General features: G+C 38.1%; 1 protein-coding gene across 3 annotated transcripts in view; it reads right to left on the bottom strand.

The window, feature by feature from the left end:
- Positions 1 to 4,289: 4,289 nt before the first annotated feature.
- Positions 4,290 to 20,678, bottom strand: part of ANKRD28 (ankyrin repeat domain 28) — a 123,600-nt gene continuing 107,211 nt past the window's right edge. For all 3 annotated transcript variants that reach the window (XM_054060412.1, XM_009560782.2, XM_009560783.2), the window contains exons 19-28: positions 19,221 to 19,308; positions 18,643 to 18,760; positions 17,774 to 17,993; positions 16,332 to 16,419; positions 16,153 to 16,236; positions 15,493 to 15,638; positions 15,225 to 15,307; positions 15,004 to 15,086; positions 12,675 to 12,766; positions 4,290 to 6,041 (exon numbers count right to left, since the gene is read on the bottom strand). In XM_054060412.1, the coding sequence (XP_053916387.1) occupies positions 5,755 to 6,041; positions 12,675 to 12,766; positions 15,004 to 15,086; positions 15,225 to 15,307; positions 15,493 to 15,638; positions 16,153 to 16,236; positions 16,332 to 16,419; positions 17,774 to 17,993; positions 18,643 to 18,760; positions 19,221 to 19,308 (1,289 nt within the window). In that variant the 3' untranslated portion in view covers positions 4,290 to 5,754. The remainder of the gene's footprint in view (positions 6,042 to 12,674; positions 12,767 to 15,003; positions 15,087 to 15,224; positions 15,308 to 15,492; positions 15,639 to 16,152; positions 16,237 to 16,331; positions 16,420 to 17,773; positions 17,994 to 18,642; positions 18,761 to 19,220; positions 19,309 to 20,678) is intronic.

Raw genomic sequence — 20,678 nt, 5'->3', positions numbered from 1 at the left:
TTCTTTCCCAACCTCGGCTTGAAAATTGCTAAAAGGTAGCATGGAATGGAGGGACCTCAGTTTATCGTAATGTAAAGTAACACACATCACCAGGGGAAGTATGGATAATTTAGATACTGCTTTATTTAAGACAAATAACAGAGACTGGGATACCAGGTAGGAAAAAGTTGCAAGAAATCTTCAAGTTACAAGCAGGGACATTCATCATCTTCCCCTGTAAGGAACATTCAGTTGTGAGATGAGTGGTAGAGGCAGGAAAAAACCCACAGCCTGAAAATATCAGTCACATTGGTAATTATTTTTCCTCCTTGCAATTTCCCTGGGCTTTAGATGACTGAACAACTGAAAGAAATGCTCTTTCCCAGGCTGCCATTTCAGACAGTTTTCCTGTTGGTAGGTATGTGAGGATACATGGGTCAGACTAAAGGCCTGATTGACTTATATAGAATCCAGACAGGCGTTTGCTTCTCCTGTTAAGCAATAACATGGAGAGGTTTTTGTGATAAGGCTTACAGATCATTATAATAATGGGATATTTTCTTGAGAATAACAAGTTCTTTTGCCATTTTAAATTAATGCATTGTGGTTCCTTTGTGCCTAATATTCTTCTAAACATATAGGTATTACAGTGAGAAAAGGACTCCAGAAAAAGGAGACTGGTATTGCATCTCTTCATGCTTAACATCTTAGGTTTCAGTCTGTAGAGGACACCCATAGCTTATAAATTCCTGTCTTGCCCAATTTAGAATCACAGCTAGATTTATTAAAAAAAGTTTTTAATTCTAATCTGAAAGAATTTTTCTCCAGCTGTCCCACCAGCTTCTGCAGCACATTAAAGGATTATAAGGAGGTCATCACAAACTATTGAGAGATTGCCACAAGTGGCAATAATTGCCAGTCAGTCTTGGATTTAAGGATTTATATGAACTTGCTGGACCACCTTCAAGAACTTAAATACTTACTTGCTCCTCATATTGAAAGGGATTTTGCTGAGTTTAAATCCAGAACTACTGAAGTCACGCTTTATGTTTAAACTACTATTGAAGAGATTGTAAAGGCCCTCTCTCCAAGGATATTAGTCTGATTAAAACTAGGACTGGATTATTGGGAATCAGTGCTTTTTAACCAAAAGCATGATGGCATTTCTTTTGGGAAGTGGATATGAACCATCAACAGAGCCACAAAGCAGACAAAGTGGTGGGAGAGGAGAAGGGAGTCTTATTATGGAGCTCCCTCACTGCCCTGTGGTACACTGAGCCAGAGAGCAGCGCCTCCAGTTCTCCATAGACGCTCAGCCTTTTTTATTTGGGTTTCAGTTTTTAAGATGTGAACCTGACTGATCCAAACATGGAATTAAGTAGCCTGGGCTCCCTGGACACATCTAGCACTGTTAAAAATCTTCCACGATTATGCACATGAGAAAATTCACACAAGTACCCGCCAGGCAACAACTTCATTGTGTGACATTCCCTGCTGCTTACAACCAACTTTCTGCAGACTTATCCACTCACCCAGTCACCGTGTGGTTCACAGAGAGGTCACGATAACCACTTATGTTTTTGTAATGAAGAAGCTGAGCTACCAGAGCACCACCTGCGTCACCTCAAACCAGCTGGGTTTCATGAACATTCTCTTATTTTTGTCTTTTCTTTTTGTAAACTAACATATAAATAGGACATTGTTCTGGATTACGACAGTAGTTGTTTTTAAATAGATACAAGTCAGGAAGGCAAACTCCTCTCAAAGCCAGAATTATCGAGTGGAAGAATCGGTAAACATGATCTGATGTTCCTTTCTAGTCATCTTCCATACAGCTTAGATTACAGCTTTGGGGTCTTTGGTGCCCTTTCTGCTAATGTTAAAAGGAGCAAAACTTTCAGGTAATTAATTTTTAAATATTAACTTTTTAAACTAGACATTTATTATTTCAACTGGTAGACAAGTCAGAATTTTAACCAAAATATACCATCGGGAAAAAAACCCAAACAACCACAACCAAGAGGCAAGTTTAAAAAGAGCGCATTTCTAGCTCTGATTGTTCCCAATATATTTGTATGGTTATTTTGGAGATGCCTAAGTGTGCAGAAGCAGTAAAGAGTAGGAGGAGGAAATCCAAAGCAGGAGAGACAGAAGTCAAGCTTTTCTAAGAAATTACAAGAAAAACCTTTTCTATTACATTCGGGTTAACTCTCAGGGGGCAGGGCGGGAGACACTGATTCTTTATTTCCACAGCATTTCTGCTACCACACTACGCTCGTAAAAGTTACAGCTCAGCCTAGGAAGTTAATACTAACTTGGCATTTTCTCCTGCAGAGCATTTGTCCTGCAAAAGCCTATAAAACATCCCAGAAACCAGTGTAGGCAGAGAACTGAGCAGTGCCGGTTGTTCTCATTCCTGTAGTCCATTTGGCTTTTTTTTTTTCCAGAATAAAAAGTTTTTTTTTTCATTCTAAGATGCTGCTTCAGTGGCCCAGCCAAGGCTCGCTGTGCTCTTACTGAAAATCCCAAAGACTGGATGAAGGTTGTAACAATAACTGTGCCCACGTCATCTGTACAAAAAGAGAAGGATTTCTTTTAGAAAGATGCAGGTTTCAATATAATTTTCTGGAAAAGCACAGCCCCCCACAGAGGTATGAAGACTTATTTCCCTTTTTTTTTTTTTTTTACAAAAAATCCAACCCCACCAGCATAATTTGTCTCACAGAAACAAGGAACTTTCTGTTCTTTGACCTCTCATTAAGAACGCAGTCTCTCACCACAGTAGCATGTTCCTTACACAAATCACGTTCCACTTCTGGAATAAGACCATATTCCAATAATAGGCCCAATTATCACTTAGAAGGCACAACTAATGTCCTGCCCAAACTGCCAGGTAGTAACGGAGGCCTGTGGGGTTTGGGTTTGGGTTTTTTTTTCCTTTAAAAAGGAACAACCGAATACATCCAAATTGCAATCTACAGGCTCACTGAATAATTTATACAGATGAGATAAGCAAATCATGTAACTCTGAAATCCTACATGAATTAATGATTTGTGATAAAAGAGACAGCTCTTTAGGCCTAACAAATTCACAAAACTTAACGCAACTTAATGCAGAAAAAAGGCTTTCTTCCTCAAGAAGTGAGTAGTAATGAAATGAGAGAGGCAGAGTTTCTGATCAGTACAAAGAAATGGAGGTGTCCAACAGCGCTGTTCTCTGCATTTGCCTGTATACAAATCTAACTTTTAAACCAATGCATTCGGAATCTTTCTCTGTGTCGCCCAGGTGCACAGCAGACATGAGGAATTCTCAATCTCTGCTGCCCTGCTCATTTTTGGAAGGCAGGCGTGTCCCTTGCTGCAGACCGCCCTACGGCTGCACACACCGCTCCGAGGTAACAAGTTGTCTTGACGTCAAATAGAAGGTAGCAAAGATAACAAAGGCCCATTTATATAATCTTCTCAGTTCCTTTGAAGCAACACAAGTTGGACAGTTTCATTAACAGAAATATGCAGCTGTTACCTTTTAACTAACAGGCGTGCTTCTTGGCAGTCTGATTCCGATTTTCCACGGGCGCGTGAGGAGAAGTGGGTCTGTACTCCTTCCACCTGTGTATTTACGCAGATGTGGTGAATCTCAAGACAGAGCAATATGGGCGTTTCAAGCCGCTCGCACGCTCAACTGAGGTACAGAGGTCACTCCCACACAGCCCCACACTTCAAAAGACTCGAAGGGAAGAAAATAGACAAATCACCATCCCCCCAAAGTCATCTAACTCTGCTCACAAACATAACTGCGTATATAAACAATGTACAGGCACAAATGGATAAGAAAGTAATAGTTAAAAGGAAGTCTAAAGGAATAATGTAGTAATTTAACATTTAAAATTACTTTAAACTTAAGAGAGCTCATCTTCACTTTATAATTAAAATGCTGGCAAAGCCTTTGAGAGGCTGATTTTATAAATTCTAACAGTTCAACAAAAGCCACTTAGTAGATACAAATAAATTAATGCTTAGTAGATACAAATAAATTATTCATTACTAGAACTCACATTTGGGTTTTATTATACTCCATAAAATATACAGGAATCTTGAAGTACTGAAAGAGTGCAGGTAAATACAGTATTCAAGCAGTCACTATTTCTATGTACATGCTCATTAATTCTTCAAAAACCCCACAAAATTATCAAATAGATCAAAATATTGTCCCGTGTTTCCACACTATGTTCAGAAAACCAGCTGATAATTTACAATATCATAAAGATTTCCAGTTTCACAATACAAAAAGGATAAAAAGGAAATTTGAATCAGTTTGTAGTAATTTATTTGTACTTTATCAGGACATGCAAGGATTCCTTGCATGAACATAAACAAATTCACTTGAAAAGTAACAGTTATAGTTAAAGCAGAGCCAAATAAAGTAAATATTCATATTTAACAGACAAAACTTCAGCTTACTTATGTCAGTTTTTCATTCTTCAGGCAATTAAAAAAAACCAGTAGTCTGTTATAAATTAAAAAAAAATAATCTTCGGGCAAGTCTGAACTACATTACAGGGACCTGTTTCTGCTGTTTGTCTTCTAAATGGAGCACAACAAAGATACACAGCTCTTCCCACAGACCAGACACTGTACTTTTTTTCTAATAGGGAAATATACTTTAAAATTCACCTCCCCCTCCCCCCGCCCTTGTAACTCCATTTTTTTTGGGGAAAAAAAACTGATAGGGATATACAATTTTTAACCTACACACGAATTTATGATGTAAGGAAGTAGACAAATTATTGAAAAGAATTCTCAGTCACAACGGGTTTATCAAGACATTTCATTTCAATTTTTTATGCAATTTCATAGAGTTACTCGTGTATTATTAAAAAAAAAATCTCAATCCAAAACCCAAAAGTTTAAAAAAAATCTAAAACTGTGCAACAATTACTGCTTCCCTCCCACATCTCCCACCCCTTCCCTTCTTTATTACACTGTACATTTTTTCACCCTGATTTCACCTTGTTAGCTGGTTTAATTTTAGTATTATAAAAGTAGGACAAGATCATTTCACTTAAAAGAAAAAGAAAACGAAACTTAAAAGTACATCTGCTTTCTTAATAGTGTTGGAAGGCTTTCAGATGATTAAAAAACAAAACAAAACAAAACAAAAACCCCAAAAATATTTAAACCCAAATCTAAGCTTCTTTTCCAGAAGTAATTAAGGTTTGGTTGAAACAACTTCTCAATCAACCTATTCCAGTTTTCACAAAAACTTATTTAATTAAAAAATCTTTTAAGTTATTTGGTCCTTTGGCAATTTGCAGCACAAACAATGCCTACTGTACCAAACTCATTTATTGCCTTCAAAATGGTTTTCATTTTATTGATAATATTTAAATCTATCATCCTTTGTGTTGTACAATAGTGTTGTTCATTTACATTAAGTAGGGTGCCTGGACTGCAGAAATTACTCCCGGCACCAGAAACAGAATGGTAGCGTACAGTTAAATAAAACAGTTTTGACATTCTTTATTTTATTTTATTTTATTTTTGCCATGGATTCCAAGTACTGATTCAAGATTTTATGCTTCTTCTGCAAAATATGCTCTTAAAAATCCTTCTAGAGTCTGACAGATTTTTTTTTTTATATGCAACCACAATAAAAAACATCTTCCCAAGGGTCTGTCCTCTTTTTGCATTCAAACACTGGTAGCTTTTTTTCAAAAGCAGAAGTCTGACCTTCCAGCACGAGGATTCGCTCTCCAGACCTACAAACTGTAGCTTCTAATAGGTTTCAGAATCTGAGTCATTGAGTTCGTCTTCTTCTGTATACGGGTACCCATCTTCCCTGCCAATGTTGTTGAACGTACAGTAAGAGCTATGGTCACTCCTCATGATTGGCAAGGAGTCAAAGGTGACAGTTTTTGAGGTGTTGGTGTAATGATTAATGGCATTGAACGTAAGGGAAGGTAACGTGCTGCTCGATGAAACAGGCATCATTGTGGCCAGAATGAGAGCCAGGCAATCGGCCACATCCTTGTTGGGTGCACAGGCCAAAGCTGGTGTGTAACCTGGAAAGTCAAGACAGAACAAAACCTTCATTTACAATAAAGACAGTGTAAAAATTCCTCCAAGATCACGTCATCTTTCGGCTACAAAAATATTTGACCTTGCTTAGTTCTGTACTGTTCATATAACAAAGAACACAAATTTAAATGCACTATCAATTAGTATATTTTAACTTTCAGTTACGAAACCAACCCACAAGTTAGTGGGCTTTGGAACAAAGATGCAATTACTTTGATAAGCAGTCTGATAGTCTCGGCCAGTGAGTTAAGACGGAATTTGTAAATGGTGAGGAAGTCACCCGGCTGAAGAGAGACAACTTCTGGGAGCCAGCAGGGATGGGTCAAGGCACTGCAGAAACTACAGCTCAACGTGTTAAATAATTCTTCATGCAGAAGTCTCCATACAGCTGCTCATCACACACAGTTATTTTAATAAAGAGTGTCCTATCTTAGTAACAAACTGGCTAAAGCATAAGGGCCAGGTAACTGAAAGGACAATTTAAATCAGCCTTTACTTTATTACAATATACAGTAATAGAAACTGCATATAAAGCCAACGCTAAACTATTATTTGAGGGATATAAGCGGTGTCCCTCAGGGGTCCATACTGGGACCAGTGCTGTTTAATATCTTCATCAATGATATAGGCAGCGAGATCAAGTGCACCCTCAGGAAGTTTGCAGATGACACTAAGCTGAGTGGTGCAGTTGCCACACCGGAAAGATGGGATGTCATCCAGAGGGACCTGGAGAAGCTGGAGAAGTGGGGCTGTGTGAACCTCATGAGGTTCAACAAGGCCAAGTGCAAGGTCCTACACCTGTGTCGGGGCAATCCCTGATTTCAATACAGGATGGGGGATGATGTGAATGAGATCAGCCCTGCAGAGAAGGACTTGAGGGTGCTGGTTGATGAGAAGCTCGACATGAGCCAGCAATACATACTCACAGCCCAGAATGCCAACCGTGTCCTGGGCTGCATCAAAAGCAGCGTGGCCAGCAGGTCGAGGGAGGGGATTCTGCCCCTCTATTCCTCTCTTGTGAGACCTCATTTATTATGTCCCATTCTGGAATTGCCAACACAAGAAGGATATGGAGCTGTTGGAACAGGTCCAGAGGAGGGCTATGAAGATGACTGGAGGGCTGGAGCACCTCCCATACGAGGACAGGCTGAGAGAGTTGGGGTTGTTCAGCCTGAAAGAGAGGGCTCCAAGGAGAGCTTATAGCAACCTTCCAGTACCTGAAGGGGCTACAGGAAAGCTGGGGAGGGACTTTTTACAAGGGCATGTAGTGATAGGACAAGGGGGAATGGCTTTAAACTGGAAAGGGGAAGATTTAGACTAGACATTAGGAATACATTCTTCACACTTAGGGTAGTGAGGCACTGGCACAGGTTGCCCAGGGAAGCTGTGGATGCCCTATCCCTGGAGGTGTTCGAGGCCAGGTTGGATGGGGCCTTGGGCAGCCTGATGTAGTGGGAAGTGTCCCTGCCCACGGCAGAGGGGTTGGAACTAGATGATCTTTAAGGTCCCTTCCAACCAAAACTATTCTATGATTCTATGACATCACTTAAGAAATCCACATCAGTTTGAGGAAAAGCTGGATTAGTGGTCAGGGAGTTGCAGAAACTACATCTCTTGGCTGCCTAACTGGTCTGGCCAAACTCCTTCTGCCAGACAGTGTAACTGTGACAACCCTCAAATGCAGGAGGTCTCAAGCTGTATGATTCGCAGTCAGGTCACGTAGCTGTGAAGGCTCTTCTGGCTGGCTGTGGCTCTAGTAATCCTCCAACATTTCTCCTTTTGCAGCTTGCCCATTCCCTATGTACTTGCCTCTATGCACTATACGTCAAGAAAAAAGCTTCAGAGTCTCCTCAATGGAGATTTGTGCATTGCTCCTGTCTCAGGCTTTACGCTTAATCATTCAACAAAGCTCCTGAGGGCAAGTTGCAGGTCGCAGGGTGTATCTACAACACCGAGGCACTGTAATCGTTGGTGACAGCAGCAGCTCTAGAAGCACGGCAGTCACATAAGTATAACCACAGGTAACAGCTGGCTCTGCTGCCAAGACCAAAGTAGGTTCCTTGTGCCCGGCTGCACACAGAAGCGGGGGGCCAGATTGTCTCGTGGCACCCTTGCAGGATCTCTTGCTGTGTGCAACAGATACGCTCACCATGAGCTGAACAGAAAACTTGTGTTCAAGTATATGTGAGTCTGAAGTCCTGCACCACCTCAGTCCACAACTGAAAGGGGTACAACAGACAGCTGAAAAGCACACAATTTGAAATAATAGATGGCTTTGAAGCAAACCACGGGATGGATTTCTATCCAGACCTTAGGAAGGCACGGAAAATGAGGCAACACCTATTCTACCAGTAAGTGTTTTGGCTACTAAGGAGTCATCTTTACTGTAGGAATAGATCCAGGTCAAGGTTTATCATAGAGCTCAGGAGCATTTATTGTGTTGTATAATTGCACAGAAGTTATAAACAAGTAGGGACATTGTGGAAAAGAATTGTAGCTAGAAAATACAGCTAGCAGGGGACAGTCTTGCAGTTGAACTGTTACTTGCTCTGGACAGACCTTGCGCTTGACGCTTAGAAAACAAACAGTTCCTGTACAAAGCAGCATTCAATCCAAGGAAACATACAGATAATTCAAGCACAAAAATCACCAGCTTGATCATGCGACAGGGCTGTACAGAAGCGCAGCGCAGTACGTGTTTTCATTGCTAGTGAAGTATCACAGTACTTAACCCAGAGTTAACAGTGACAGTCTGCAGAAGAGGTACCTCCTGAGAGGATTCAGAAGCTTGCTACACTTGGATGAAGACTGCATTTCAGGCACATAAGGCAGAACAGAAAGCTCAGCACCAGTTCTCAAATGCAGACAATTTAGTATCTACAGCAGCTGGAGATGGCATGAAGTTAAGATAATACACAAAAGTTCATTCAAGCTGGCCATGCTCAATGCCATGTCTTTCACTAACACGATTTGATAAAAGCTCCAAGAACAAAACCAAGCAGTCATCAGCTACCTTTGAGAATCTCAGTTCACCATAAAAAACATTAAAGACCAGCGTAAAGATTAAACAGATTACTTGTTCTTTTAAAAGTTCTCTAAAAACGGTATTAATACTAATATTCAGTTGTAGATCTTGAGCTTCTGGCTGTCATTACTAGGAATGCAGTATCACAGCCTTATTCTTGTCTTAAGACATAGCAAAATGAAGCAACTGCTTCCGTGAAAGCTGCACCATAGAAGACTGACATCTGTGTCCTCTACCACTTCATTTTTGTAATTTTAAGAACAAATTATATTTATCTGTCCCTAAAACGACTGTAAACTGATCATTCATATGATCATTTTATGTCATCATATGTCAGGGCAACAACAGGTATAAATACTTTATATGTTCTTTTAATATGGTAAAGGTACCAACTCCACTGAAATACCCTTACCCAGTTCTCATATAATGTTTCCCATAATCTGCACTTGTATTTGCGTAACCTTTCACAGGACAAACCCCCATATCACTGTCTTCACTTACAGACAGGTCAACAGAAGCAGAGGGAGGGAAGCAGCTTCCTTGCACAACTAAAAACAGAGTGTATGTTGTAGGCATGGACTTAAGACCAGAGCTCCCCCTGCCCTAATTCAGAGCTGCTCCCTCCCCCAGAGTCTGAAAGTTTCCATGAAGGTGCCTACAGGAAAACCACAGCTATTAATGTGGTCAGTGCAAAGACAGTGCTGAAGGCAAACCGAACAAAGTCTTACGCTTGGGAAAGAGAAGAAAGTCATCCGAGGCATGAGTCATCTCAAAAGCATTTACAAGAAAAATTCCTTCCAGAAAACTGGAGATCTCCAATATAAACTAGAATATGAGTAAAGGAAGGCTTGGAAAAGAACGAGACAAAAAAACCCAGCCCCTCCCTTGGGTTTTATTTAAAAAAAAAAGCTTGCAAGGCCAGTGATCACTGCACTGAAAATATGAGAAACATCCACACTATGTCAGTCTCTGGAGTTAGAGAATGCCTCCTCTCTCTACTGTGGTGCACATTAATAGGACAAATAAAAGGCAGAATATACCAGGAAATCCAGCCTAGTTAGTTAAATAGCAGGAGAAAAACCCAAAGCAAAAAAACCCACAACCTTGAAAAGCTGGTTGAGTGACTAAAAATAACATTTCAGCTGGTGTTGAACCAAAGAAAAAGTTAGTAATTTCTTTTAAGACAAATCAAACTTGCATAAATAACATAAAATTCAACACAATTTTTGTAGATGCAGGTGATGGCAAAGCTTCATCAAGACAGGTATGGAAATATGGGAAAAGAACTGAAAAATTTGAGTGAGAATCGATACAGAACTGAGAACGAACCCTCAGCACAACTATTTTTGGGAAGTATGCCGGGCAGTTAATTCGCTGTTGCAGTTGTATTTCAACTTTTGAGAAGAAATTACTTTCTTTCCAAAGACATTAATTCTTAAATGCCTCAAAAAGTGACCTCACACATTAAGAGATGCTCTATAACAAAAGCAATATAACTTCAAATCTAGACTTCTAAGTGTTTTATAAATTATTTCTAAACTGAAAGGAGGAGAATTTGAGTGATGTTACTGTTTTCAAAGCTCAGGTTTTTCAGTTATTTTCTGTAGCCCAGATATAGAAGCACAGGACTATTAAGTAGTTTTATACAGATACAGATGCAAATAGAGACTACAAAAAAGTAAATGCAGCCTTTAGAGAGACAACTTCAAAGTCAAAAAAGTGGATCACCATTCCGCACCGGCTGAGGTTCTGCTGGTTGCATGTTCTAGATATCAAGACACACTTCCTTTACTTCCAGTTTTATCTAATTCTATCTGAAATGCCAAGCTTGTGTGCCAGATCAATGAACTCCTCTGAACTATGCTAAAATAAGAGGACATCAGCGTTGTGATGCCAAGTATTCCAGTGTCTATTCTTTCAGTCTGCTTCGTGAAACAGAAAGCTTTCACCTGCCAAAATGCGTATATCTTACCCTTTTAAGCCTTTCTAATAAAAACCCCACAAAGTTTACCTATATTTTTACTTTTTTCAAATTAAATAAATGCATGTAATTTTCTTTTAGAAACACTTCTACTCTAGCAATAGATGCTAAAATCAAAGACAAGCAGACCTAAAGCAGAACCTGCCTATTGCTACTGCCAGCTTTTCCATTTAATAGAAAAAGTACTCTATGGAAATGAAGAAAACTTTTGCAACAGGTTTAACGAGCCTAATACCTACTAATACTTCTAACTAAGAAAAAAAAAATACAGTGACAGCTGAAATAGATTGAGAAATCCCATGAAAATTTCCCTTGCTCTCTCACACCTCAAAGCATTCATCACTCTGCACAAGCTATACTTCATGCTGGCACATTCTACCAAGAGAAAAAGAATTAATCATGAATGTTGTCAAGACTGCTTAGAATTTTATAAACAAAGCAATTGCTATTTAGAAAGGAGAGTTAAGAACAACAGTAAGGCACTAGATTAGGTAGCACTCAGTTATGTTGAAGTTTAAAATATGAGCAGAATTAAAAAGAAGTTGAACACGTTGCAGTTCAGATCCCCAGGCTGCCAGAGAACAAACAACTTTTTTCTCTGCTACGTCAAAGATTCACCCTAATAAGGGACTGGCTGCCTGGCTGCACATGAAAAGGCCACAGAAATACCAACAACATCTCCAGTTGGCATTCTTGTGATGAGAAAGAGAAATCAAAAAGCTGTGTTTTCTTATCTTTTCATTTCAGGGAGTTTCATTTAGCAGTCACTCGGTCCTCTATTTTAGAGAAGGAATGAACTTTTAAATCACCCACGTCACTTTAAACAGTGTAATTTGAAAAAAACACAGAGAAAGTCACAGTAAACGGTAACAGAGGAAGAACTTTCCAAACTGGAACTTTCATTAGTATTATTCATTAGGCACAGCCTCTGTGGAAAACAAACAAACCCCCAAAAGAATGCCCGCACCATCCCCCATCCCCTCCAGCTACTGCTTTCATTTAAGTCACACTGGAGCATGGCATAAGAGCAGGAGCTCTTACACTTTTAAAAGCACAGCTTCGGAGGACCACAGATGTCTTACATGAAAATATGCAAATAAGAAGTCAGTAAATCTTATTTTTCTTTTGTTCTTACAAGGTATAGGATTTATTCTCTGTGATAAAGCAGTTACTTTTTCTTACTTCTATGTGAAAAAAACCCTCTGAATCAGAGCCAGAAGCTTGAGACCAGTAACTGAGATCTGTAATTCGTATTTGCTTTTAAAAGCTAACACCAGCATACTCACCGTTACACATCCAGCTTCCCAACAGCTGAAAGTTATATTTTACTTCAAGCATTGTTTGTCTGGCCATTTGCAGTATGCAAAACTAGCATATTTTTAAAACTACAAATGCAAACCAAGCACTTCTATGCTGTGACCTGCATTGCTCTCCAAGTTTTCACTCTCTTCACACTTCTGCTGCTTTGCTAAAATGATCCATCACCAACATTCCACACCGCCCCAAAGAACCTATTGTAAGGCTAATATGAAGTTTCCAAAGGGCTATTGCTTTTCAGTAAGTTTAAAACCACCTTTCCTTACGGGGAAACAAAGTTAAATTTATTCTTACCATTTTCATCTACAGCAAGTACACTTGCTCCCTTCCCTAAAAGCTCTTGAACTACAACCGTTAGTCCATTCCGAGCAGCAACATGCAGAGGTCTGTGAAGACAAGCAAAGTCGTATATAAACCTCAGAACAAGATATCAAGTAACATAATTAGCTTGTATCCAGTTAAATGATTATTGAAGTATTTATACTTGTCTGTTATTTACACATTATATAAATATTGGAGATATAATAACTAAGATAGAAAACCAGCAAATCTCTTTTCTTATAGCAAAGAAACTACACAATGACCATTTCTTTTAGCCCCACACAGTAAGGAAGTAGGTACTAGAAAAGACCTGCCTGCTTATGAACGTCATTATCTTAAAAAGACAGAAACATGCAGTACCATACTATTGATAAATCCTTCACTGAACTGTTGTAACACATATCATCACATCTGGGAGTTACTGCATTATCACTATCAATAATCATTAGAATACTGACAGAAGACTGGTAGTCATTTTATCGCATATAAATGCTTAGAAGGGAAGCAGAAAGAAGCATTTAATCAATCTGCCTTTTAGAAACTACTAAAATCCATTGTGACTAGAGATTAAAAAATATTTTACAGTATAATGCATGAAGCAAGAAAAGTAGATTAATTTTCAAAACTCAAACTACTGACTGTAACTCTGTTTTGCGGTGACTTGAGCTATCAAGGAAAGCGTAACTTTAACTCAAAAATTTTAATCATATCTTTTTCAAATGAAACAGTTTTTGACATTGGCCCCACTGGCTTACATAAAACCCTACCAACACTCAGCAGGAAACAGAATGATCAACTTAATTCCCCTTCTGCATGATGTTGCTCTTCATTTGTTTTGAGATTCTTAAAATTGTTTGAACTAACTGTGAACTATATTTTTATGTGAAACAAGTGCATTTCTGGTCTCTAAGTAAGGCAAGAGATACACCGAGGAGCAACTGTATTTATGGTGTTTACGATGAAGTGTTAAAATTAAAGAATTACTGGACACTGCAGATATACTGAAAAGTGTACTGTAATTAAAATTATTTTAACATAGAGGTCAACAATTTTAATGGTTATCTAGCCACAAAATAGGACATTTTTTAAGCTGTTCAGAAAGTTTTCTTGCTAAACCAGTCATATTTTAAACAGCTGTTAAAATCTTGCAATTTATATAAACATTTCATGGAGGTGCGAATATGCACCTATTTTTTCCTGTGACATCTCCTGATCAGACTGTATGAGCTAAGGCATGTGGGTGGAATTACATGAGCCTGTGGTAGCATACCTTCCCACTTCCCATTTTTGCTTTTCCTTCTCTCAAGACATCTCTGCTTCAAGCCAGAAATAAGGCAATCAATCCCTTTCCTGCTTTCCAGTTATTTCACGCTGCCTGAGGTTTGCATACAGGAGCAGAGGAAACTTATCTTAACGCCTTACTGCAAGCAGATCTCTGGGAATAGTAGGAAGAACTGCAGCAACCTTAACGTGACAGATTCCAGAAGGAATGTAAGGGCTGAGAAATAAGTAAGTTGCTTAAAAGTTCTGGTGTTCGTTTTCTAATGGTCTGTGGTAGCATTATTAAAGCAGTCTAATAATTCACATACATAACTCAGCTATGTATCAGGTGTCAGATATTGCCTGTAACACAAATACATTCTTTCAAAGGGAAAAAAAATGCAGATGAGTCATTTTAGCAGCCCATCTTGATATCTATTCTCCAACATGACATATCACTACGTTAAGGTTTCCTTATGACTGGGCTAAGAAAATAAATAGGTTTAATTCTACTTGAAAGATGATTTTCAGGAAGCATTACGAATACTGTATTCTCTGTAATATTTAACAGAAAATAGTCTTTCATCGTACTAGGAATAGCTGTCTTTTGCTAACAGAAAGCATGCTGAAGAATAAAAGCATACTTCAGCTAGGGTTTTTTTTTATAAGCCAGCTTTAGAGAGCAAGTCTTAGTTTGCCTCAAATGAGTTGTTAACTGAAGTGAATTTTAGTTGAAATGTTAGGCAATTTAGAAAAAAGAAAAATATTGGTTTACAGGTAATCTCAGAAGACTGCAGTAATTTGGCACAGGGTTACCCGAATCACAGTACTGTAAAATTTATCACCCTTTTCACCCAGCTAAAATTAGAACTTAAAAGTATGAGCAAAACACCATTTCACTTAAAGTTGTTCAGCTCTTAGTAGTCATTAAGCAATTAAAATTCAACCAATTTTGGGAAAAAAATCTGAAAAATATTCCTCTTTATGAGCAAGATACACACCAAAAACTCATCTGTAAAACACACTCACTGCTTATACGTACGTTTGCAAGGCTGCATTGGTGGCATTGATGAGGTTTCTATCCGTAATTTTCTCCAGTATTAACAAGGCACTAGTTTCATGACCCTTAATACAGAACAAACATCTGTCATACAACAAATAATCTTCAAAATTTGCTTTGATTGCCTTTAAAAAGTAACAATATATGCAAACAGTGCTCGATAACATAAAGCTCAGCACCAGTAAGTCAGACTACGCACACACCTTGCTGCAAGCCAAATGGAGTGCTGTGTTCTTAGAACTGTCTTGCAAAGTCAGATCAGCTTTAGCACTGCTAACCAGCACCTCTGGGGAAATAAAGATTTGTATTAACTAAAAGCATATTCCTTAAGAGTCTTAATGGTTCACATTTGAGCAAAACAAAAGCATAATTTTGACAAACCATATGCACCAGAACATTAACTACAAGGCAATCTACTCAAAGCGAGATTAACAAACCTAAGGACAGAAATATTTAAAGCTTTCTCTTTACCAACTGTATTCGTCTGTCCATTTTCTGCAGCCATCATTAAAGGTGTTTTCCCAGAAGAATCTACAGCATTTACTTGAGCATTGTGACTGAGCAGAAGCTGTAGACACTCAACGTGATCTGTAAAAGCTGCTGCGTGAAGAGGAGTTCTACAATAGAGCAAAAGACAACATGGCCATGTTCAGTCATGCTTCCTACTTTATTCGAGGGGGCTTGCTGACTATGATCCTGCAGATACAAAAGACTGGGCAGTCCCTCACACTGACTCTTTCAAACTGGTATTACTGGAGTTGTAACTGCGGTCCTTCCAGTTTCAAATAATTCCCTCTATGTAGCGTATAGCAGAGATATAATTTGATTCAGAAAAAAACAAAATATGCCTAAACCACTACCCACGAACTGATACAACTTGTGACACGCTCAAACTTGTCTATACAATAGAAAGCCTATTCAAGTTTATTGAAACAGAGCAGAATTTTTAAGACTCTAAATTTTAATTTCTAGCATAGAATTAAAAAAAAAAATCTTTGAAGACTAAAAACAGGGGCAAGGTGAATTTAGTCTAAGTAACAAATACAAAGCTTCATATGATTTCAGAATTTAGCAGAGCCACTGAAACTATTGCATTACAAACTTCCTTCCACTGTGCATTTATATCCTTACCTTCCTTTTGAATCTGTCGAATTTACAATACCAGCACCTAGCGTATCAATTAACATTTCCGCAGCACCTTCATTGTCATTTATCCTATAATGAATTAAACAGGCTGTTATTTACAGAATGATAAATCTTTTGTTAAATAGAGTAATGAAATCTATGAAGAATAATTTTGCACTTCTTACACAGCACAATGCAGCGGATTGAAAGAATTTCCTTCCATTTTCTGGAAAACTTCCTGTTCCAGGAGGAGCTCTACACAACTGTCATGACCTAAAGCAAATGTAAGAGGTATTAAAAAAAGGGGAAAAGGTCTGTTTATGGATTCCAACAAAAAAAATACATGTATCTAAATTAGATTCAGCAATATTTTAATTGCAAGTTTCATAGCCCCACTGGTTATATTCAACAGGGTTACCTTTAGGAAACAAGACATTTTTAGAATCTTGAAAAATCAAACTGACATTTAACACTGTAAATTTTGTGAAATTTAGAAGGCGTGTCATACTGTCCTAAGAACACCCAGAACACTTAATATAGTTCTTTACACCTCCCATGTTTCAAACTCTCCTGTACAGACTACACTTAGTCTCCATGAAAATGTCTCCACCATTTGAGGGTTATTTTTGTTCCACTGTCATGCTAAACTCATAGAAAAATCAAGGCAATAGTCATAGCAAAAGCTTAAAGGAACATGTTCGACCTATTGTGCTATTCTTTTCAAAATTCCATAGCCTGCTGCCATACAGGTAGCTAACAATTGTATCTATTTGATCTTCTATGCATATATGCAGAAAACCTTAGTTCAACACTCGCTGTTGTATGAAGAGTTGTATTTTCACAAATACTTTCAAAGTTTCGTTCTACAAATCAAGCATATTTCAGTTCTGTTTTCTTCAGACTCTGTGGTCACTCTGACCAAACTGTAAGAGTTTAATTTTATGAATATGATAAAGAGACATTATTCAAATTACAGTGTATTACCCAGTTGCTTCAGCTGTGAAGACAGTCTAGTTAGTTATTCACGTAAAAATAATTCCTAAAGTGAAGCTCTAAACCCTTGCTTCTTGATCTTTCTCTATCACATGACTCGGAGGGGAAATAAATGAAGAACTCTACCTTGTCAGAAATGAACACCCAGAACAAAGCAGCTGAATGAGTTTCCTGCCTTTTGAGGCCTTCCTTATCCCCAAATCCAAGAAAAATATCAGTGAAGAAAAAGATAAATTCTTATCGGATCACTTCTATCTACTTTAGCCTTTGAAGCAAGTTTAAAAAAGAAATTAAGCTGAAACCATTCCTCCCTAGACTCCCTACAAAGGTAATTTGTTTGGGATATATGGCACATTCCTATAAAGAGGTACTTTGCTGAATTTCTTGAAAGACTCCTTGTGGCACAAAACTAAGGCGGCATTTTATAACAAAAATGTAATACAGAATCAAACATCTCCTATTATGTATTAGAGGTTGATGCATTCCCCCTCAAGAGATCACATTCGTTGTATCATCACATTGACTAATACAAACGGAAAAAGGACAGTCTTTATATGTCGCTTTTCTAAGTAGCAGTATCTTCTATCTCAATAGGAACAAATATATTTAGACCCTTAAGCGAAAAGTCCTTTACCATTATAGCAGGCCCAATGCAGTGATGTGTAGCCGTGATTGTCTGCTATCGCAGGTACTGCATCCGCAGATGTAGCCGACTGCAGGAGAGCCCCTAGAACACCTATGTGTCCACATGCAGCTGACAGGTGTATAGGGGTTCGCCCCCTACAGTCTCGTAATAAGGACTTAGCACCATGTTGAAGCAAAGCTTCCACACATTCCTCATGTCCGGTAACTGCCTGAGAGAGAGAAACAGGAAATAGCAAATTTGTGATTATTCATGTCTATAAGCTAAGGTGTATAACTAAAGCAAGCAAACTTCAGGCGATTTCTTACATTTTTGAGTAATAAAATAAGCACAGTTATTTTTATTTCTGGAAACAGCCATTCTGTTGGATTATTAGATATTATTATATAATAATATTATATATATATAATAATATATAATAATCCAACAGAATAATTATATATTATAATATTGATGACAGAATAATTTCTTGGAATAAGACTGAACAAACTCTTAATCTCTAGGGCTCAATTCAATTGTCTTATCTGGCAGAGACTATAAAAAAATTATTTGGCATATGCGACGCATCATATTTTTCCTCCTCCTGTTAACACTACACTCCCGCCCCAAAAAAGCCACACTGGGACCTCTCCAGTCAACACTTCACAGCAAGACTAAGAGAATCCAGAAGTCCAAAGGAATTCTAAAGGTACATAGCAAACAGGCAAAAGCTAGCCTTTTGGAAGCAACAAAAAGGACAATTAAAAACCAAGAATGGCAACGTTATAATAATGAGAAATTCATTAACACTACATATTAAATCTATATTTGAAATGAATAGATATAAAATTGGAAAGGAAGGAAAAGGAATATCCTCTTACCCCTCTATGTAATGCCGTCCTTCCCCACTTATCTTTGGCATCTACATTTGCTCCTTTGTTAAGGAGTGAATAAACGCAGTCCGTGTGCCCATTGAGAACTGACAACATCAGAGGAGTCCTAAGCAGAGAGCAAAAGAAAGTGTAATCTATATGGAAATATAACAGACTCGCACGCAGCTGAAATGTAACAACTATTATCCTTCCGGTCAACGCTTAAAATTTACATCATCAATGACCTTCTCTAGCACTACCTTCACTCCGAGAATGCCACTCATATTTGCTTTTTAGATTAAAGGAAATAGATTAACATCCCCTAATTCAGAAGTCCTGATTAAATTACCATAATCTATTTTTTCAGCATCTGGGCAATAAGACACATTTTAGTTTCCTCCCAACTGAACATTTTTCACTGGCAACAGTATGTTCACTGCAAAATACACAGTCTCATATGTCCTAGTTCAAAGATCACCTCCCTTTTAAAGCGATAAACTAAAAATCACCAATGTAATATATTTAGGTTTTCCTTCTATAAAATGCAATAACTTGTGAGGAAGAGAATATGTATTGTTTAAACTCACTGTCCATTTCCATCTTGAATGTCCACCGCATTCTGTGGTTCTGCATTTCCTATCAATAGTCGCAAACATTCCGAGTGACCATTTGTAGCTATAAAACATCATAAAAATACAAGTTTTACATTAATTGCCTTTGTGTGTACAGCTCAAACAGAATAATAACCTGTCCAGACTAAAGCCTGTTAGCTTAAGAACCCACTGTACAGCTTTACCATTGTTATAACTTAAATTAAAACCAAAAAGTATGAGCATTAGAAAATTATTTCAGAAATCAGGCATTCTCCATTGCATAACTGATTGATTCCAACTGTCAATTGCCAACAGGTATTTGGTTTTTACATATTAATAAGGTTGCAAACATTAAGCATAATTAGAATATATGTCCCTGCCCATGGTAGCGGGGTTGGAACTGGATGATCTTTAAGGTCCCTCCGAACCCAAACCATTCTATGACTTTCTGACCTACAAGAAGGAATAATTAAATACAGTAACTAGCATAATTTTGTTTACTTTAAGGGACAAGTAACCACCTAACTTGCCAATCATACACAGGCCTTGTTAGCAAGCATAGCACGTGCACAGTTATGAAATAACTGAAATCACATTTAGAAAGAGGGGAAGGAAATGCAGAAATGCATAGAAGCAATTAACCAAGCAGTTATAAAAAAGCAAAAAAGAAAAGGAACAAAAAAATAGAGAAGTCACATTTAAATGCAACTCATGAAAGATAAATGATTGCTTGTTGGAGAGGAAATTATTTCTGACATACAGCTGCTCTATTCAGTCCACATAAGAACAGTGCAATTCATACGTCTCTAGCTGACAGAAATGCTAACAAGAAGTTAGGAGCAGCTAAATCAAACAGAAGAATACAGTTTGTGCTCATGGACAACAAATTAAGTGGTGAGAATGATGATGTTTTGTACATAATGCTCTTTTTACTGCAACATTTCTATAACACCATAACTAGAAACGTCAATTTAAATAAGCCTGTTTTCAAAGAGACACCTAAAGTAAGAATATAGCATGAATGCAAGACTTTGAGAAACGTAGGTTTATAGAAATTTTCTTCTATATACTGTTTTTCTATAGAGTGTTTTTGAAAGCACTCAGGAGTCATTTAAATCCTTGGAAAAAAAAAATATCGTTTTTATGTCTTCTCAAACTGACAGAATCCTCCAAGACTGAAGTAATGTTTAAAAGTATTTTACTGTCCAGACAGGCAACACAACTCATGTATCTGAATGTGGACCTAGAGTTTGGGCTGCATGAAAGGCAAGGAGAAACGGGAACACATCACGGAACTGTCACCACAGCCAGCCTTGCTAGTTGAATGGACAAGGATAATGCACCCTTCCAGAGAGCACTGCGGAACAGACTCCTTGAGCTGAAATGATTCATTGGGTTAATACCAGTTTCCACCTACAACTGCTTTGTCATGCCTTTCTTAGCACAGCATAG

This window comes from Cuculus canorus, chromosome 2 (assembly GCF_017976375.1).
Source record: "Cuculus canorus isolate bCucCan1 chromosome 2, bCucCan1.pri, whole genome shotgun sequence".
NCBI lineage: Eukaryota > Metazoa > Chordata > Aves > Cuculiformes > Cuculidae > Cuculus > Cuculus canorus.
The sequence above is the reverse complement of the archived record's forward strand: the minus strand, read 5'-3'. Positions and strand labels throughout refer to the sequence as shown.